At 36.0% G+C, this 20,261-nt stretch overlaps 1 protein-coding gene across 1 annotated transcript in view; it reads left to right on the top strand.

The window, feature by feature from the left end:
• The window catches only part of USH2A (usherin), a 710,400-nt gene that overhangs the window by 269,930 nt on the left and 420,209 nt on the right, over positions 1-20,261 (top strand). Inside the window, exons 21-25 of the mRNA XM_021698433.1 lie at positions 1,308-1,438; positions 9,052-9,178; positions 12,106-12,207; positions 14,070-14,249; positions 15,253-15,383. Of these exons, the coding sequence (XP_021554108.1) occupies positions 1,308-1,438; positions 9,052-9,178; positions 12,106-12,207; positions 14,070-14,249; positions 15,253-15,383 (671 nt within the window). The remainder of the gene's footprint in view (positions 1-1,307; positions 1,439-9,051; positions 9,179-12,105; positions 12,208-14,069; positions 14,250-15,252; positions 15,384-20,261) is intronic.

The following is a 20,261-nucleotide window of genomic DNA, read 5'->3' on the forward strand; positions in this document are numbered from 1 at the left end:
AGGCACTGGCTTGTCAGTTTTTCTTCTTTACTGTGCAGTGGAGTATTCAACAAATGTTAATGTTTCATTGATGCGTAGTTAAGAAGTGACAATTTGATATGAAATGACTTCTGCTTTCCTGCCTCCACACCTATGCTAAAACTTCCCCCTTACCTCTGATGCACCTCTCCCCTGCCTTCTCCTCCTCCAGACTCTCAAAGGATTCAATAAATGCACCTAGATACCATGTAATGAACTGGGGGTGGAAAGATGAGTCAGACATGGTTCCTGCAATAGTTGCAGTCTGTTGAACTCAAATTAAAACCCCACTTATGTAGGACCTTTGGTTACCAGACCAGCCTGAAGGGACCTCTCTCACCTTCAAGCCTTCATAGTTCTGGTTGACCGTATGACTACTCAAATCAGTATTCACTAATTATTTAATATTGTGATCATGAGTTGTTTTTGATTCTCAAGTAAGTTCTTGACTCTTATTTGATTCTCATCATACAATTTGTCTGTTAAGACACATTTTTTTATTTCCAACTAAACTGGGAATTCTTTGAGAACAAAGACTGTACCTCTTAAACTTCTTTGCCAGTTTCAGTACATTAAGCAAAATGTGTTACACACAAGGAAAGGTGCTGTAAGTGAGTGGGATACCATGTGTTGAGATCATGTAGGGTAGTGGGAGGACATCTTAGGAAACAATCACAAGCTTCCCCTGCTTCCTGAGCTGGGGAAATTCCTGTAAGACAAGAGCATTGTGTGTCTAGGGCAGTAGGTGATCTGAAGGGTGAGGAAGACCCTGAAATTCTGAAAGCTGCAGACCATTTGGTTACAGGATCCTGTTTCAGAAAATTGGCTCTCTGGGCCACTTCACAGCAGGTCTTTCTAGTTTTTACCTTCTATTACTAGATTGATTCTTTAAACCTCCTAAGTATTTTAAACAGTGCCCCTTGTGTTCCTTTCATTCATGTCAAAAACCCATTTATTTTTATGGCTCTGATAATATTTTCACATTGATACAACCCAAAAGCAATTTTGGGTTGACAACATGTCTTTTCATGTTGATGAGTTTTGCATAACTTGTAAGTACATTATATATTGATTAGTGGGAGTGCAGACTTGAGTTTCCAAGAACAGGTTGGCATTCATAACAAGATATATTTAAAACCAAATGGCTGGGACCATCCCAGTACACTGCTGTGTATAATTCCTTGACTGTACTCACTACATCATAAATAATAATGAAAGTAAATGTACGTTTATCAGAAAGAATCAACAAAACCCCAGCACTGATTTGCTGATTGCACTTGTCTCACCAGGCATTAAGGCCAGCTTTCGAACAAGGGTGCCTGAAGGTTTGATTGTCTTTGCCGCATCGCCAGGCAATCAGGAAGAGTATTTTGCACTTCAGTTGAAGAATGGACGTCCTTGTTTTCTTTTTGATCCTCAGGTAAATGAGTAATCATAAGACTTGATATTTTTGAGAGTGTCATAGGTGCCAGATACTGAGGTAAGTGCTTATATTTCACATTGAATCCTCACCAAAAACTTGGAGGTAAGTACTATTATTAGCCTCACTTTACCAATGAAGACAATGAAACTTACAAAGGTGCTGATGACTTGCCCACAGCTAAAATAGCAGAGCTCATTTTCAAACCACATAATCTGACTGAGAATCTGCAGGCTTCACAACCATATGCTGTCTTATAATGAAGATGAAAACTTTTAAATACATTTGAATAGATCTATTTTTATTTTCCTTGAAAGCAAAATTATGTCTCTCTTTAATTCTTCCACATTCTGTCTCCCTCCTTCTCTATCTTTTTCTCACTCTCTTTTTCTTCCTTCCTTCCTCCGTCCCTCCCTCCCTCCATCGCTCCCTCCCTCTTTCCCTCCCTCCCTCCCTCCTTTGTTTACCAGTAAATATTTAAGTGCCTATCAGGTACTATAATGCTGGGTATCACAGACTACAATAGTTTTAAAGTTAAATGCAACCATGCCCCTATGAAACAATATAGGTAAGATTAATGTAAAGTATTCATGAATGTTATGAAAGCGAAGTAGAAGATGCTGTGTGTTATGGGAGCATAAAATAAAGGGTCTTTCTTTTCTGAGTTGTCAGTCTTCTCTGAAAATGTGATATTTAACTGAGATGCAAAACAATGAGGAAAAGTCAGTCAGAGCAAGAGTACATATCTGTACAGGAAGATATGTGTTTGAGGTGGGGCAGGACAGGGAAGATACTAATGAGAGATCAGGAAGGCACTGGGAATAAAATTTCCAGGCAGAGCAAATAGCAAATGTTAAGTGCCCAAGGTAGACAAGAACATGACTTATTCTATACATCAAGATGGATAATATGGCTGAGGGATTGAACAAAGAGACAAGTGGGAGGTTGAAAAGCTGGATGTAGACCAAGTCATTTAGTGCTTTGTAAGCAAATGTGAAGTTTTAAATTTTTCCCAAGGGCAATGGAAAAATCATTGAATAGTTGTCTTCACTTTAGTTAAACAAATATTGGTAAGAATTTGACAGTAGGTACAAATAATTGAGGAATGAGTAAGACTTTGGAAAAGATGTTTTACTTTCTATTTCCTCAGGGTTTCAACTTAAAACTGCTGATCTAAATCATAAGTTGTGCCTGCCAAGTCAATGTTTTACGTTATACTGTTAAGCCAGCATGACTTTTCCTCTCTGTAGCTAAACCATGGGCCAAGAGCTCTGGGTAAGAATCAGCACTTAATACACCCTGGACACCCACACACCTTGGAGAGGAGAGGCAGAGCATGGTGGACTCAGTGTATCTGAGCATCATGGCAGGTTCCTTGCAGGGGACCTCAAGAGGCCAGCTGGGTTCTTCCTGTTTCAGGAAGCTGGAAGAGCCATGAGTTGACACTGGAAAGACCAAGGAAGAAAGGTTTATACCTGGTGTTTCGACAGGGGCCTGATAACTGCAAGGCCAGTACTTGGTGGGTATTCAGGCACGGACTTCTGGGTCTTCTGTAGAATTGCAGTTTCTTAAGGGGTACCAATAGGTGGGCAGTGAGTAAGCAAAGAAGAAATAGCATCACACGTAAGCAGATCCAGCAGCCAGAAAGAATGGGAGAAGAAGCAGCTGTCTCAGAAGGCCAGGCAGATGGCAATGGGGAAAAAAACAACCAGCACATTGAAGTTGATTCAGTGACAGAATTGAAAATATTATTTATCACTTGAAAACTTTAAGTAGGTGAATTAGGAGAGAGACACTGTTGAGCCTCAGATTAGCAGGTCAAAGTACATAACAAAAATATAAAAAGATAAAAAAGATGGAGACCACTCACATTATTAAGAAGAAATTCAGAAGGAGAACAAAAAAACACAGGTACAAAAAAACACAGATACAATAAAAAGGATAAAAAAGATGAGAAAAAAATAATGAAATATAAAGTAGGACAGCATATCCTTAATTGATTATAAATTTATTGAAAGGACTCATGAAGTTCTAGTCAAGGTTAAGCAAAACTTACGCTTCTGTAGGACCTCTATATGCCAGGCATGATTCTAAGTGTTCACTGTATATGTAAAACACACACACACACACACCTCATTTAAATACCACAACAACTCTATGAAGTAGATACTCTTACTATTCCCACTTTACAAGTAAAAAAAAAAAAAATCAGAGCCACAGTAAAATTAATTTCCCCAAAGTCATCCAGCTAATTAGTGATGAAGTCAGGATTGAAACCCAGGCATTCCACCTCCAAAGACCATGATTTTAATTCTGATACTATATTGCTTGTCAACATGAAAGAATAATGCTTGTTAATATCCAGAGACTCAGATAAAATACTATCCATGCACCATATGGAAGGAAATATTTCATCAAGCCTTCTAACCAAAAGGAGAAAAAGAAAAGTCTGAAATATGAAGAGGAAAATCAGTGGTGAATATTAAAACTGGCAATATTAAATTCAACTTAAATATTTAATGGCAGTGTGACTAGAAATGTGTTTTATGCTGCCAAAGAATTTTTGAAATAGAGGAGACATATGGCAAAGGCAAGACAGACAAATCAACCTCTAATAATTGTTTGGTGCTAAAATTGCTAAAATTTGAAGGAGAGGGAAAGATAAGTGTTTTAAAAGTTTCTAAAGGTCTCAACTTAGTGGAGAGGGCATAGAGGAATGGATCACATTGGTGTCTTATTTTCATAAAATAAATAGGCCAAAAAGTTTTATTTTAAATGCTGTGAAACAGACATTAATTATTGATAGAATGAAAATGTTCCAAGAACATCCAAATTAACAAGGTGAAAAGAGAGACTAAATGCTAGATGGTCAAAATCAACAAAAAACCTGAAAAGAAAGGAAACAGTACAGTAAAATGGAAGAATGTCAATGAGAAAGAAAAATCTGTCTCTGCTTTTTCTCCCTCAACCTGTTAATATCTGGGAATAATTGAGAAGAAGCCAGATGGAGAAAAACCTTAATTGTATAACCATTTATTCATAGAGCTTTTAAAGTATACAAAGTGGGTTCACATTAATTATCTTACTTCATTCTTGAAGTAGCCACTTGAGGTAGTATTGTTTTCATCCCTGCTTTAGATGAAGTGGTCTAACTAGGGTCACACAGTAATTTAGTGATTGAACTGGCACTGGATTTAGTTTACTGCATTCAATGCAGTTTTGTTAAACAGCTATTGTACTCCAGGCTCCATGCTATGCTGTTATGTGCTGGGAACACAGTAATGAGACATGAACAAAATGCCATTCACTCTGGCTATCCACTCATCTGGGCCTCCCTGTCCCACAACTGGAGTACAGAGTCTTTGCTTGAGTTGGACAGGGCAGGGAAGGAACAGGACCCAGAGGACTGTCCTATGGTGACTTCACATTAACTTGCACTTACAGTTGGTCATGCCCATCACAAATGTCCATCCCAGTGTCTGTGTGATTCTAGATGACTATGCACATCCCAGAGCTCCATTTGCAACCATACACTGGCTTGTTGTTCATCACCTATTTTGAGTACCATACACACACACACACACACACACACCAAACATGGGGCAAAGTCTTTGCGGAATTAATCCAAAAATGATTTCCCCAGATCTGAAGCATGACTGTCATCTCTTTGGGCAGTGTTGTTTCCCTTTGTGAAGAATGTGGTATCCTAAACTTCTACAGAATAGGAAGGTAAAGGGGTTAGCTCCGCTCAGCCTCTGTATTGTTTTTATGATCCTGAGAATGGCTGCCAGAAAACTCTCAGACTCATCTTTTTCATCTCCTTTTCAATGATCAGATAGTCCAGTGTAAGACATGATAGCGGAGTTCAGGGAAGCATTCATGGGACATTGCCAATGATTTCTGTCCTTTTCCCTTCTCCATCAGATACTTACTTAGAGCACTCATCACTGTCATTAGCTTCTCCAGCTGCTCTGTCCCTACCCTCTGTACCCAAATCCTAACCTGTATAAAAAGTTGGTAGGTGCCAGCCAAGTATGAGTCGAATTATTATAGCCAATATATGGAATATATGGGATATGGAATAAAAGTATCTCTCCACAAGGCAAAAGTTACCTGCATTTTTAGGAAAGTGGCAATGAATTAATTCAAAAGAAAATTAAGGTATTAGTTGAGCAAGATTACTTTAGGATGTACTTGAGAACAGGTAATCAGATATATTATACTAAGTGGTCTTAGGACATGATGCTATCTCTGTATGAAATAGTGGGCTCAAGCTAGCGGAGACTGTGTCCTTCCCCACCACTAAGGAATTTATACTGCAGTGCAGGTGAACTGGATGTATCTGTTCACTTTTTAATGAAATCTCTACATATTTTCAGACAAAAAATTGTTGAAATAGGAATAGAGAAAATTTTGAGTATTCTTCCATTGTTTTTTCTCCTTTTAAGTAGGAATATGAATACAGCTACTTGGAGAAAGTTAGAGGTATCTCACATTTAAGGAAGTTATGTTTTATTTGCTTCCCACTGATATGCAAATTATTTATATATTGAATACTTTAGGTACCACTGTAAGCCAGTTTTCTTTCCTCTATCTTTGAATGAGATATGATTATCTAATGAACACCTTATTGTACTAATCAGACAAGCAGTTATTTGCTTAATGTGTCTTTCTTATCAGACTGTACAATCCAGTGAGGGCAAAGTCTGTCTGTTTTGTCCTGAAACAGATCCTTGAGGTTAAGTCCTTGGAATATAGTAGATGCTCAATAAATAAATGTCTCTTGACAGATTGACTCACTGACTGACTCAATAACTATTCGTAAAATATACTCAAGTAAAAATTGGTAAAATATAAAATTACCCATTTTCTAGGCTAAAATTTCCAGCTCTTTAATGATTATTTAATAATTTAGTTCTTATTTAATTTCTCAGTTTGTTAGAAACTTTGACTTTTACTGTTGATTATTTTTAAATTACTGTCCCAAATCCATTCAAAATAGTTAAATTTGAATTGAAAAGAGCATTTTATAGGAATTTAAAGTCACTACTGTCTAGCACATTGCTTAAAATAACTTGAAGTCATCATGTACGTTTTTTAAAATATGTGAATAAACTTAAGTAATGAATTCCTTACATAACAACATAATCCTACATAGAGGCTATAGGTGTAAAAAACTTATTTGGTTTCCCTTTCAATGATCAAATGCATTCTGTGAATAAGTATTTGGGGAAGGGAGAAAGATTCTTCACAATATTTAAAAGTTGTTAAGAGTCACAGTAAAGAGAAGTTCCTCTGATTCTTAATTGCTGTATTTTTTTTGTTAAATCTCTAACAATTAGCTCTCATCTCCCATTCTTTATTTGATTAATTCCAATTTGGATATACTTGGTCAGATGATATGTTATTGACTAATAATGACTTGTGGTTGTCATTGAAATGTTTTATGTTCAGTGACATTGAGAAGAAACTCATATTACATTCTGATTTCACTTAGAAGGAAGCTGAGAAAGTGAAAGCTTTCAAACAATTCTGAATGACATTTATTTAACATGTCTGGTGTTTTCCAAATGGAAAGAACAAACTGCGTGCTATAACACTAGAATTGATTGCAGAATTATTCTCTTAACATTGGTGGGGGAACATAATTTTCAAATGATCATCAAAGAATAATATGCTAAGTTCTTCCAAGTATAAAGCAAATTTGGCATCCTGAGGCTCTGTGTTATATACTTGAATTTGTCTCCAATAAATGTGATTTCTGATGTAGAGAACTATTAATGCTTCAAATTGTTGCCAAACATAATATGAAGAACCACTTACTCAGACACCTGATCTTTAGAATGCAGCATCGTTTGTAACAATTTTAACGCTAACTAAGTACACTTTGATGAGACAGCATTTAATAAAATGCTCATTAATTTCATCATTAGCAAGGGTATGCTAAGAAGTAAGCCAGTTTCTTATGTCACGCCCAATTAGCATCCCATGCTAGTAATCCCATTAGTATTGTTGAATTCACTAATGGAAAAACTAATGGGCATGCTACCAGGGCACATTAATTGGGCACGACACCAGTTCTGGTTTTAATTATTAAACTACGATAATGAAATGTGTGTTTGTAAAATATTAAAATGTTGAAATAGGGTTGAAGAAAATAAAAGAGTATGTAGAGGAAAGAGATATAAAGAAAGTCCACCTACAAAAATTCAAGGACTAGAAAATGGATTTACCAAATGGTCATCCTTCTAGCTGATCAAGTTGACTATAAAAGTTGGGATATTGTCCACATGAGAAGCAACTCACCCACCCTCATGGGAAATTAAAAGCTGTTTTTTGATAATACGAATTTCTGTATGTCATACATGTTGTCATGCTCTGTATGAGGCCTGACAGGAGCCAATTAAATGTGTAGAATGGACATGTTACATCACTGAAGCTATTTTAGGGAAAAATAAACAGAAATGTTTTACTTAAGATGATATGACTCACGTTGCCCTTTTTGTGATATAAATCTTCAATTACATCAGGTAATTACCACTTTTCTCTTTTTGAAAAATGTTATTCCAAAATTATGGAAGTTTGGTGAAACATTCCAACTAATTAAAAAAACATTTTATAATATTTTATCCAGTCTTATTTTGTTTTTTAAAAATTTTTATTGGATTGAAGTTAATTATTGCTAAGAAAATCAGCTTTTATTAAGAAAGACATTTATTTTCACTGAGAAGGTTTGGAGTAATTTTCTGATGTTTTTTTCTTTAATAGTAGTAGTAGTAACTGATGATGGTGACAAAATTGAAATATCTTCTATTTACTCTTATTTGCTCACTAACACTAAAAAAAGGGTAACATTGTGCTGAACATGATATGCTGAAAAAGTGTTCACTTGGCTAGAAAGTACTCAGATGGAAGGTTTCTCTTCTACTTCTCTTTCTCTGTTTCCTTATCTTCACCTCCTTTCTGCTGATTTCTGTTCGTGATATCTGCCATTTCCTACTCTTACCTGCTTAGGAACTCATTTTTAACTATGATACGATGACCTCAGATACAAGTATAAATGCTAGATTTTAGACTACAGAACATTGAGTACAAAGTTTAACTGCAATACTTATGGTCAATGTATTAATAACTGGCTAAGTTTTAATATGAGTCTCATTCCTTCTCATTAGCAGTGTAGTGAAGGTAAAAGAAACTAAGTTGCCAGATATTTCCCTATCTTTAGAACAATCTGGATTCAATGGTATGTTATTAGTTTTAAATTCTTATTTCATATTTCTGCCAAAATTTTAAGAGCTAAAATTTTAGAATAGAAAATTCCTTACCTTTTATATAAGTGCTCAAAATGCAAGTGTGCTTGTAAGAGATTTTTATTCCAAAGAGAAGGTCTTTTCAGGTTTGAGCCCTATGGTGTTTGCAGAAGGACATCACAGAAAAGCCTGAATAATGTTAGGCATCAACTTTAATTTTGAGTTCGGTTTGAAAATTATGCATGCTTCCATCATGATCATGATGGTCAAAATTTATAAATTGGTTTTTAGCAAATATAGAATTATATGCATATGAGTTTACAAACATATATATTCATTCATTCATTCCTTCATTCCCTTAAGGGGTCTTCAATGGAAGTTACTCCAACTAATGATGGTGGGAAACAATACAGTGATGACAAATGGCATGAAATAATAGCTATTAGGCATCAGGCTTTTGGCCAAATCACACTCGATGGGCAGTATACAGGTAAGGACTTGATATATATAAATAGTTCTATCAATACGCTAATGTTGCCATACTTTTCTGTTGTTTATATTTCTACATCTTTCCTTTCACCTTTATCTCCTCCCCATTTCATCTGAATTGCTGTTGGGTTTGCCTTTGGGGTGCTCCTAAAATGATGAATTTTTTTTTCGGTGCTTCTTTTTATTATTATTATGTTATGTTAATCACCATACATTACATCATTAGTTTTTGATTAAAATGATGAATTCTGACAACCATTTTCTCATTATACACAGTTACAGTAAAGCAAGAATAACAGCAGAGTCATCAGTAGTAATTTTGTCTTTTGTAATTTTCAAGGGCTTTTACTGATGTTCTCTCATGTTATTTTTGACCTGCAGAAGACAAACAAAAGAAAGCAGTTATTATATGCATTTTAGAAATGATGAAACTGGGTCTCAGGAAAGGTAAATAACTTTTCCCAATTTACACAGTTTGTAGAAAGGGTTCTTGGGACGCTTATCCTGCCTGTAATTCAAAGTTTAGTATTCTTTCCATTCTACACTATCTGCTGTCCTTATATAATTATAAAACAGTTACAGTACCTGCATGATGATGCAGGCTTTTATTAATATACTCAGGAAATATGGAATTATAGTGAGCACCTACAGTATGCCAGCTATTGCTCTAGAAACTCTGGATACAAAGAGCAAAATTTACATTTTAGGTGGGAGAGGGCCAGGAGACAGAATAAATAAATACTGAACGAGTTATCAGGTAGTGGTATATACTGAAAATAATAAAGCAAGAGAGGAGAGAAAGTGTGTGTGTGTGTGTGTGTGTGTGTGTATTGGGGAGGGAATGTTTTGATTTCATAAAGAACTGTTAGAAAAGGCCCCTTTGATAAGGTGACATTTGAACAGAGACCTAAAGAAAATAAGTGGGTAAGTCAGGAGAACAACCAGGAGAAGAATGTTTCAAGCCAAGGGAATAGTTGGTGCCAGGGCCCTGAGGTGGGAACATATATATGGCATGTCAGGGACCAACAAGGAGGCCAGTGTGGGAAAGAGTGGGTGAAGAGACTAATAGGCTTTTAGGGCTGTTTTACATAGGGCCTTGTGGGCTTTTGCTTGGAAAAAGGGAACCCATTGGAGAATTTTGAGAAAGGAGTGACATGATCTGACTTCGCTCTTTAAAAGGAACACTGTGGCTGCTCTTTGGAAACGAATTTTAAGGGGAAGAAGGGTGGAAATATGTAGAGCAGTTAATAAACTTCTGTAATAATTATAAAATAATTCAGGCAAGAAAAAATGGTTTCTTGAACCAGGGAAGTAAAATTGTCGATATAATGAGAAATCTGGGTATATTATAAATGTTAAATTGAAGGGATTTGATTCAAGAGGAGCAGGGGTTGGCAAATTACTTATGGGCCATATCCAGCTCATCGTTGTTTTTATAAAGTTTTATTGGAGCACAACTGTACCCATTTGTTATGTATTGTCTGTGGCCATTTGAAGCTTCATGGTCTACAAAGCCTAAAATATATACTACCTGGCCCTTTACAGAAGGAGTTTGTTAATCCCTAATGTAGACCATGACTGGTAAGTTTAGGGCCTGGGCAACTGGAAGAATGTAGCTGCCATAACTGAGGTTGACAGGATCATGGGAGAAGCTGACATGGAGAGAGATGTTCAGTGTGAACATCTGTGAGGCATCCAGGTGGATATATCAAGTAGTTTAATGGATACAACTCTTAGTTCAGGGAAGATTTCCAGACTAAGGATATACACTGGGAATTGTCCCCTAAGGATGGCATTTAACACCAAGGGACCAGATGTAAGTAGGGCTAATTAGAGTGGTTTGGGTTCTGAGGGAAAAAAAAAAAAGAAAAGAAAATCCCCCTACTCCCAAGAAAAGATGGAATTATACAGAACTCTTAACAAGAGATTTGCACTGTTACACAACATAGCCAGGGACCCAGGCCTGTTCTGGTCTTTGGCCTGGTCATTCGCATAGGTGCCCAGCCCTCTAGGTCATCCTTCTAGAGGAGTCAGGATATCTGTGCACGTGGAGAAAGAAAGAGATCTGAGAGGGGAGGAGGCCTGGTCCTTCCAACATCAAGATGTCAGGCTGTGGAAAGAGCCAAGATGTCCATCAACAGATGAATGGATAAAGAAGATGTGGTATATATACACAATGGAATATTATGCAGCCATCAAAAGGAATGAGATCTTGCCATTTGCAACGACGTGGATGGAACTGGAGGGTATTATGTTGAGCGAAATAAGTCAAAAAAAGAAAGACATGTATCATATGACCTCACTGATATGAGGAATTCTTAATCGCAGGAAACGAACTGAGGGTTGCTGGAGTGGGGGGTGGGGTGGGAGGGATGGGGTGACTGGGTGATAGACACTGGGGAGGGTATGTGCTCTGGTAAGCGCTGTGAATTGTGCAAGACTGTTGAATCTCAGATCTGTACCTCTGAAACAAATAATGCAATATATGTTAAGAAAAAAAAAAGAAGAAGAAGGTAGCAGGAGGGGAAGAATGAAGCAGGGGAAATTGGAGGGGTAGACGAACCATGTGAGACTATGGATTCTGAAAAACAAACTGAGGGTTCTAGAGGGGAGGGGGGTGGGAGGATGGGTTAGCCTGGTAATGGGTATTGAGGAGGGCACATTCTGCATGGAGCACTGGGTGTTATGCACAAACAATGAATCATGACACACTACATCTAAAACTAATGATGTAATGTATGGGGATTAACATAAGAATAAAAAAAAAGATGTCAGGACAATGAGGAAGAACTGTTGAAGAAAGGTAACAGAGAGGAGAATCAAGAAAGAGTGGTGTCCAGAAGCCCAGTGAAGGGTTTAATCATTTGTTAAATTAGTAGAACCCAGATTATCCTGGTGAAGTTGGAATTCTCATCTCCTTTTCCATAGGTTCTTCTGCCACCCCGAATGGGAGCACTATTATTGGAGGGAACACGGGAGTGTTTGTGGGAGGGCTTCCACGGGGTTATACCATCCTCAAGAAGGATCCCGGTAAGTTTGCTGAAGGTATAGGATTTATATGTTTTCACCAAAATTTACAACACAATCAAGTATGAATATATTATTTTAAAGTATGAATAATAGTATATTCTATCTCATGCTGTATTTCCTATATCAATATGCCAAAAAAATTCCCTTAGGTGTCTTTTCTAAAGGAACTGTGTATTACTTGCGTTTAAATTCTTGGTGCCAGCCCTTGATATATAAAGAGTTTATTAAATTTTTGCTAAAATGAATGATACTAATTTCAGTCAAAGGTATCTTATTTTAGGACTATGTATCCATTTTTCTAAGATTTTAAACTGATGCAACACAGAAATGGAGAACTGTGGGCTTGATTTATACTCTAAATAGGGTAAAGAACATTCCCTGAGTATCGAGCATGTGATCAGCACTAAACTAGTCCCTAGATGTCCATAGGTGAATAAAAAGTGGTCTTTGCCACATAGAGGGCATATAATGCTGAGCAAATGCTGTAAGTACTATAATTGAGACAGAGACAAAAGAATTCCTATATTTGTAGAATGAGAGAACAAAAACTGATTCAAAATGAAATCAATAAAAACTAACATGGATGAAATTAACCTTAGGCAAAAAAAAAAAAAATCACCTTTCCAAATGCATTGCTAAGATTTCAGGGTTGTTTTCCCATGTTCTCATTGAAGGGCATAGGTGTCTTCCCAGTCTCTCCCAGGAAGTAAAATGTAACTACATAAATATTACAAATCAGCTAGAACCTAGATAAGTATAAATTGTGCAAGTGTGGTGGTCTTCAGGGAATCATGATGAAGATCAAAAGGAATAAAATGTTTTCAGTGAAATTTGGAGAGGGATATATTTAAATACCCAAGACTGAATATAGTTATCTCCTTAGAAATATCTCTAGAGTAGAGAGGGTTTTTATTGCACTACTTTAGATTGGTAGAGAAGTTCCTTAAAAACATTCACACACACACACACACACACACAGAGAGAGAGAGAGAGAGAGAGAGAGAGCGCTCTCGAGCCTTTGTCCTTGTTCCTTATCCATCAAGTACACTTCTTGGCTGTGGTACATCCATGCACCAGAAGGAGAGCATACCCTGATACCAAGTACCCTTCCTATAGAGGACATATCTTCATTATAAATAAATAATCTGACATTGTGCATATAAGGTGACTTTGTAGAACTTTGATTGCTGGTGAATACCTTTCCCAGAATCAAGTCAGACACTCCAAAGCTGAGAACTAAGCTTTTCATTGATCAATAGGGACATTGCTGTATGAAGTGTTTCTCTTTCTCTAATTCTCTCATTTGCTCACTTTCTTTCTTTCCCAACCCCCTGTTACCACCTGTTTGCTATGTTCATAAACCCCACATCTGCCTGGTCTAGGGTGTCCTAAAATTAAGGTCAACATTACATTATTTCCTAAATATGAAATCAAATTATTGACTTACTTGTATAACAGACTGGTTCATCATGATGAAGAAACTAAACTATAAACTACAGATTTAATAGAAACACTTCATTCAAATCTTTTAAAACTTGTTATAACACTTTTATTTTTAAGACTAGTGGCAGATGAAATTTCATTAGTTCAGAAGGCAATATTCTGGCTACTACTATAAAACCAGTTTTTGCATAAACATCTGTTTCTGCAGATATGATGGGTCTAAACCAGGGCTAAACATTATAATTGTTACCACCTGGAATAGGTGATGGCGTGGTGTTCATGTGAATCATTAGGAGGTTTGCAATAAATAGGTAGTGAGAGCTATTGCCTATTTCTTTCATTTTAATGGCACATAAAATTAATTGCTTGAAAAAATTTTTTCAAAGTACATATTTCTTGATATCTACCAACTCCTACAGACATAATCCAAAAGGGTTTTGTGGGCTGTGTCAAGGATATGTATTTTATGAAGAAGTATAACCCCTTTGCTATTTGGGAGCCTCTGGTTTGGCAGAGTGCTGAAGAACAAATCAACGTGTATAACAGCTGGGAGGGATGCCCCACTTCGTTACAAGACGGAGCCCAGTTCCTAGGAACAGGTAAGCTTCTAAAATAGACACCAGTGGTTGCTTAGCGTGTATGTTCTATCCTTTGCAAAATGTAATCTACCTTGCCCAATTACTTTGACCTCACATGAACCTAGTATCACAGAAATACCTAGTTATGCCATGATATACATAAATATATTTCAAAGTCTGAATATGTAATAGAAGTTGTAAGACTCATATGTTCATGTGTCAGATCTCTGTTAGCCCAGCAGTTCACATATGGTAGTGTCAAAAATATCTTTTTGGTAAGTCAATTGTTTTACTTAGAATGTAGTTTTACTTAGAAAGATGTTTCAAGAGTATTTTATTTACCAGGTTAATCAACAAATATCTATTTATCCCATTATACAGACAGTATTCTCAGGACAAAAATTTCAGCTATGTAATGGGATGAGTAGGTCATTAAGGGAGATATGGAAGATGTCACCACCATTACTTCCATTGTTCTGAAGGCTGCTGTAAAGGCAAGGGGCAGTGTCCCTGGCAGACATCCTGCCTGGCAAGTACCCTGGCAAGTACCCAAGTAGGGAGTACGGTGGCTTGGTGGATAGCACTTCTTCAAATGCAAGCCCACCGCTGCCTCCTACATTTATAACAAAGCTGGTTACTTATTAAGTTGCTTAAACTACCTTCCAAATAGAAAGCTAAATAATATCCTACTCTGTGCACTTTTCCATTGCTCTTTTCTCAACACTGTCATTACTCTGAATTTCTCTTAGTCAATGCAATTTCTTATTGTGAATACTGATAGAAAACAGTAATAGTCTTAATCATATCCATGATTTAGAGAGTAAATTGCTTCCTCTTACAATGTATATCAAGTTCACTCTGCCACTTCTGTACAGTTAACAAGGGGGATTTCTTAACATCGATTTGCATCTTTTTTGCAGAGATGTACTCGATGACAGTATATGTCCTAGTCTTTGTACCACCTTTACAGTGCTGGTGGTTATGCTTTGCACATGCTGATATGTACATATTCTTTTCTTTAAAGGGTTCCTGGAACTTCATCCATACGTGTTTCATGGTGGAATGGATTTTGAGATTTCCTTTAAGTTCAGAACTGACCAATTGAATGGATTGCTTCTTTTCATTTACAACAAATATGGACCTGATTTTCTTGCTGTATGTTCATTTATTTAGTTAAATTTACTTGAGGATGTCAGATATAACTTTAAAATCAATAAGCCATGTGTTTATAATATGCTAAATTGGGATTTCTTTTGAAATTCTCTTTTGTTTTCATTTTCTTCCCTAAGTCATCTTTAGTTTTGGAGTCCTGTGAAACATTTTGTGCTTTAGGATCATGATGTTTGAAAATGACCGTTATTCCTGTGAAAATTGAATTTTAGCAAAATAGTTATGAGGAATTAAGAAAATCCCATTTAGTTTCCCAATATTAAAAGTTATTTCCTTCATTATTTTTTGACATAATAGTGTCAAAAAACTATATACAATAAATATATATATATAAAGATTTATTTATTTTAGAGAGAGAGTGTGTGTGCACAAGTGGGAGAAGAGGCAGAGGGAGAGAATTTTCAAACAAACTTCCAGCTAAGCATGGAGCCCGACAGAGGGCTCAATCTCAGGACCCATGAGATCATGACCTGAGCCAAAACCAAGAGTCAGATGCTTAACTGACTGAGCCACCCAGATGCCCCTATAATAAATATTTTTCATATTACACACACACACACACACAAACACATGCATAATATAAGGTATAAAAGTACAGTGAACACTCATGAACCTACCACCCAGCCCAAGAACTAAAAAATCACTTATGGGGTCTTTCCTATCCCATTTCCCTATCTCTCTCTAGAGCTAATATGTAGTCAGAATTTTGTGTTTATTATCCCTTTTAATGTAGTTATGGTCTAAACACCATGTATGAATGCCTAAAAATTCTTGTTTTTGACATTCATAAAAGTTGCATCATGTTCTACCTTTAGGCAATTGTTTTTTTGCACTCGACATTATTTTTGAGTCACTTATTTTCTCCATATAGGTATACATTTTCATAGTTGTGTAATTTCTCTCTTCTCCTGTCAATGACATATTGGTTGTTTCCATGTTTTTGCTATGGCAAACAAAGTTGCTATGAACATTTTTATACATTTCTCTAAATATAGTGGGCAAGTGTAATTTCTTTTGCTTGCTTTAATCAGACAGATATCATTGTCAAAAATAAGTATGTGATTAAAATGTTAATTTTTAAAAAGTTATTAAAGAATTTGCATAGAATCAAGGGAAAGTCACGAACATCTTGACCTCATTGCTCATATCTAGGCAAATAGGTAATAAAACACATGTCTTGGCGATTTTATGATTCTAAGTTATTTTCAGTTCATTGATTTTGTACATTGCTAGATTATATACTATCAATTTTGCTGACCAGGTAAGTAGAAATATATCCCTTCACAGTGTTTATTAAAATTTCAGCTTATTTAAAGTATTTATTTGTCCTCCTATTTACTGTTGGCCTCCCTTACTGAAATGTAATTTCTCTGAACACAGGGCTTTTGGCTGTCTTCTTTATAGTTCTATCTTCAGTGCCTACCTCTTGCACCTGTTAAGTGTTTGATAAAGATTGTTGGATGAATGAATGAATGAACCTGTAAATGAGTTCATGTTGGGGTGACCCTCACTAAGCATTCTTTAATCGTCTATAAGTGCATAAATTCTGGGGAGGATGCAAAGATATTTTCATTTGGCCTTTCCTCTTAAGGACCACTTGCCACTATTGGAGGGTCACACATCCTGCTGCAGCCCTCTCCAAACTTCCATCTTCCTCCATTCATTGACTTTGGGAATATAATACATTTGAATACATGAATACATGAATACATATTGAATAATAATGTTAACTTTAAGCTTTAATGAAATACATGAATACATATTGAATAATAATGTTAACTTTAAGCTTTAATGAAATAAATCTTAAAGAATCAAAACATTTAGACAAACATATATTGAGTGTCTACTATGTGTTAGACTTTCTTTTCACACTTACAACATAGCTATAAGGGAGGCAGACATTCCTTACATTCTACTCTTCCATATCTGAGGACATAGGCTTCTCCCAGATTATCTCTCAGAAAGAATTCTTCCTGTTATCCTAAGTAGCTTCAATATACATGGCTATCCTCTGGAGCTTGATTGACTCAGAAAGTTTTCACTGCTAAAATCTTAAATCTCAAAATACAACCTCATAAACTTTCAACTTTCATTCTCTCTTACCGAGTTCACTAAGACATTGAGACCATTGGTTATCAGACCACTTTCTGTTTAACTTACTTCCTCCCTACCTCAGACACCATAATACAGCTTTTCAACCACTTTTCTGTCAACACCCTCAACTTGTATCTTCAATTTCACAACTCTGGGTCAATCATTCTAGCTCCCTAGCCTTTTCAGTTTCAACAGCCAGTTTACTGACCATCATAGGAGAACCGATAAAAGTATGAAGACTAGTAACACATGGAATTTTGAGGTTTCTGATTCCTTCATTCAACAGTATTTCTTGTTTACAGGATTTGTGCCTAGATTAGATGTGGAACATGAAAGAAAAAGAATGTTAGGACTGGAAAACACCACAACCTGAAGGTCTTCAGATAGTCTCATTCTTAGAATGGAAAGAAACCATCTCCTCACCTTCCAAACTCTCGACCTACAGCTTTTTTTATGAGCCAAGTCTGGTTTCACTCTCTCCTGACTCAGGAGAACAAATACATAATTACCACTCTTCCAACCAAAGTTAATATTTCTATCTTTACTCTAGATTCTATCCGTCCTCCTGCAAGAGCTTGTGCTACAAATTTTCCCCATTTTGTTAGTTCCAGTGTTCCTTCTTCATTGGCTCTTCTCCCTCAACATCTAAAATGGTTGGGCCTCATTTATTTTAATTTTTTTTCCTTTTGACTTTGAAAATTCTTCCTTTGTACTTCCCTTCCTTTCATAGTCTATTGCACTGAAAGTAATTACTCTGATTATTTCCCCTTTTATGTTATCATATTTCAGTCCTCAAAACTACTATACATTATGATTCCTACTCCTACCACATTCCACGACAGAACCTTCTAATGTTGCCAGTGATCCCTGCATTTTCTAGTCTAATAGATTATTTTCAGTCCTTATCTTATTTGACCTTCCTCTATCATCCTTTTTTTCTTAAAATATTCTTCCCTACTGATTTTCCAAAATACTAGTTGCTCTTGATTTTCATTAAATCCTTATGGTTTCTCCAAGAAGATCATTGTCAATTTAAGGAATTATATCTACTCTACCTTCCTCTTAAAACGTTGGTCTGGCTGAGGACTCTATACTCTCTCACCGTTTCTTTTCACTGCTTTTACACTAACTGGATGATCTTATTTATCTTCTCATTAACCTTTTCTATTTTACTGGCCTATCTTTATGTTTGACTGCCTCAAAAAAAAGTTTCTTCTGGATGTTTTGTAGACATCTTAAACTCAATATATTTAAAATTGGCCTCATTCTTCACTGACAATGATAATATCAAGTCTTTCTTCCCTAATGCTTTCCATATTGTGATGGTGGTAAAACACACCCATGCAAGAAAGAGCATGGGTATCCTTGACTTCCTTTTCATTCATCTAACACATTCAGCTATTTGCCAGGTCCTGCTGAGGTTTTACAAGCTGAGTTGCTTTTAAAAATACCTTTTTGTCTGAGTTTTCACTGTCTTCACCATTGTTACCTGTATTTCAATGGTTCTCGTAATTTTTCTCACAACCATAGTGATTCCCTAATAGGTTTCTCCAGTTACAGTGCAGCTTTCATTTCCAGTATGAACTTCCTAGGACTGGTAGGGTAAACTTTCAGCACAAGATAATAGTGGAAAGAATATAGTCTTTGGTGTCAGCCAGACAAGAGAAAGATGTACGTTTTCCGTATCACTCAAAATCCTCCAAAACCTTGCTTCTACATACCTAGTGGGACTCTTTCTAACTCCCCCCACCATAATTTAGTCTTTTTTTTCTAAACCTAATTAGCTCGTACATGTCCCCATGCCGCTGAATGTGTTCATCTCCCTGTGTTAAAGGATTCTCCATGAACCTTACATACTTCTAAAAGTCATAATTTCAACCTTTCCCAGTTCTGAGGGAACAAAATATATATCCTTTCTTTGTTGCCATTGCACCCAATTATTCTCTCGGTTATGGTATTACCCAGATGTTTGCCTCTGCTGTTGGATGGTGTGATTCTTAGGAACAGTTTTTATCTTATAGCAGCAGATTCATGGAACATAGTGGGGGACTCAATATTTATTGAATGAATAGATACATGACTGCTTATCCAATGTACTTCACAAAAAATGACATTTACATAGAAAAAGTAATAATTTTTATCTGGAATTACTTAATTTCATTTGCCATGATTGATCTCAAATTTTTAAGTACCCTATTTTTGCTGGTTTGAGTTCTAACAAAATAAAAACATAGTAGATAAAATAATTGTCATGTAACATTTTGAAGGGAAACATATGGAGGCATTTCCTTTACCATGAAAATTTGGGTGAAATATATTTGTATTAGAAAATGACACCTCAATCTAAAAGAATACACATAGAAGCAATTACATTAGTTAGAGATTTAGAATAATAAAACTGAAATATTGAATCAAAATCCATCTTACAAATTTGAAATTGAGTTCACCAACCAGTTAAAATAAGCTTAATCAGGCTTGACATTTCATTTTCTTATTGTCTTGTCATATTTTTCCCCCAAATTAAATTGATATATGAAGTAGTATTTTCTCATTTTCTAAAAACTCAAGTAAAAATAGAGTTATAGTTCAAACTATTCTCTTGTCATTCAGTCACTTATGCCAGGGTTTAATCTTTTACCTGTGTTGCACACAAAAAAATAAATAAAGTTTTTACCTACATTATATTGTATCACACTGTATAATCATTACTGGGTATGAATTCCTTTGACTCATACAACATTCTTCATGTCAATTATAAGGTTGCAAAGT

The sequence above is a fragment of the Neomonachus schauinslandi genome, chromosome 6 (assembly GCF_002201575.2).
Source record: "Neomonachus schauinslandi chromosome 6, ASM220157v2, whole genome shotgun sequence".
Lineage (NCBI taxonomy): Eukaryota > Metazoa > Chordata > Mammalia > Carnivora > Phocidae > Neomonachus > Neomonachus schauinslandi.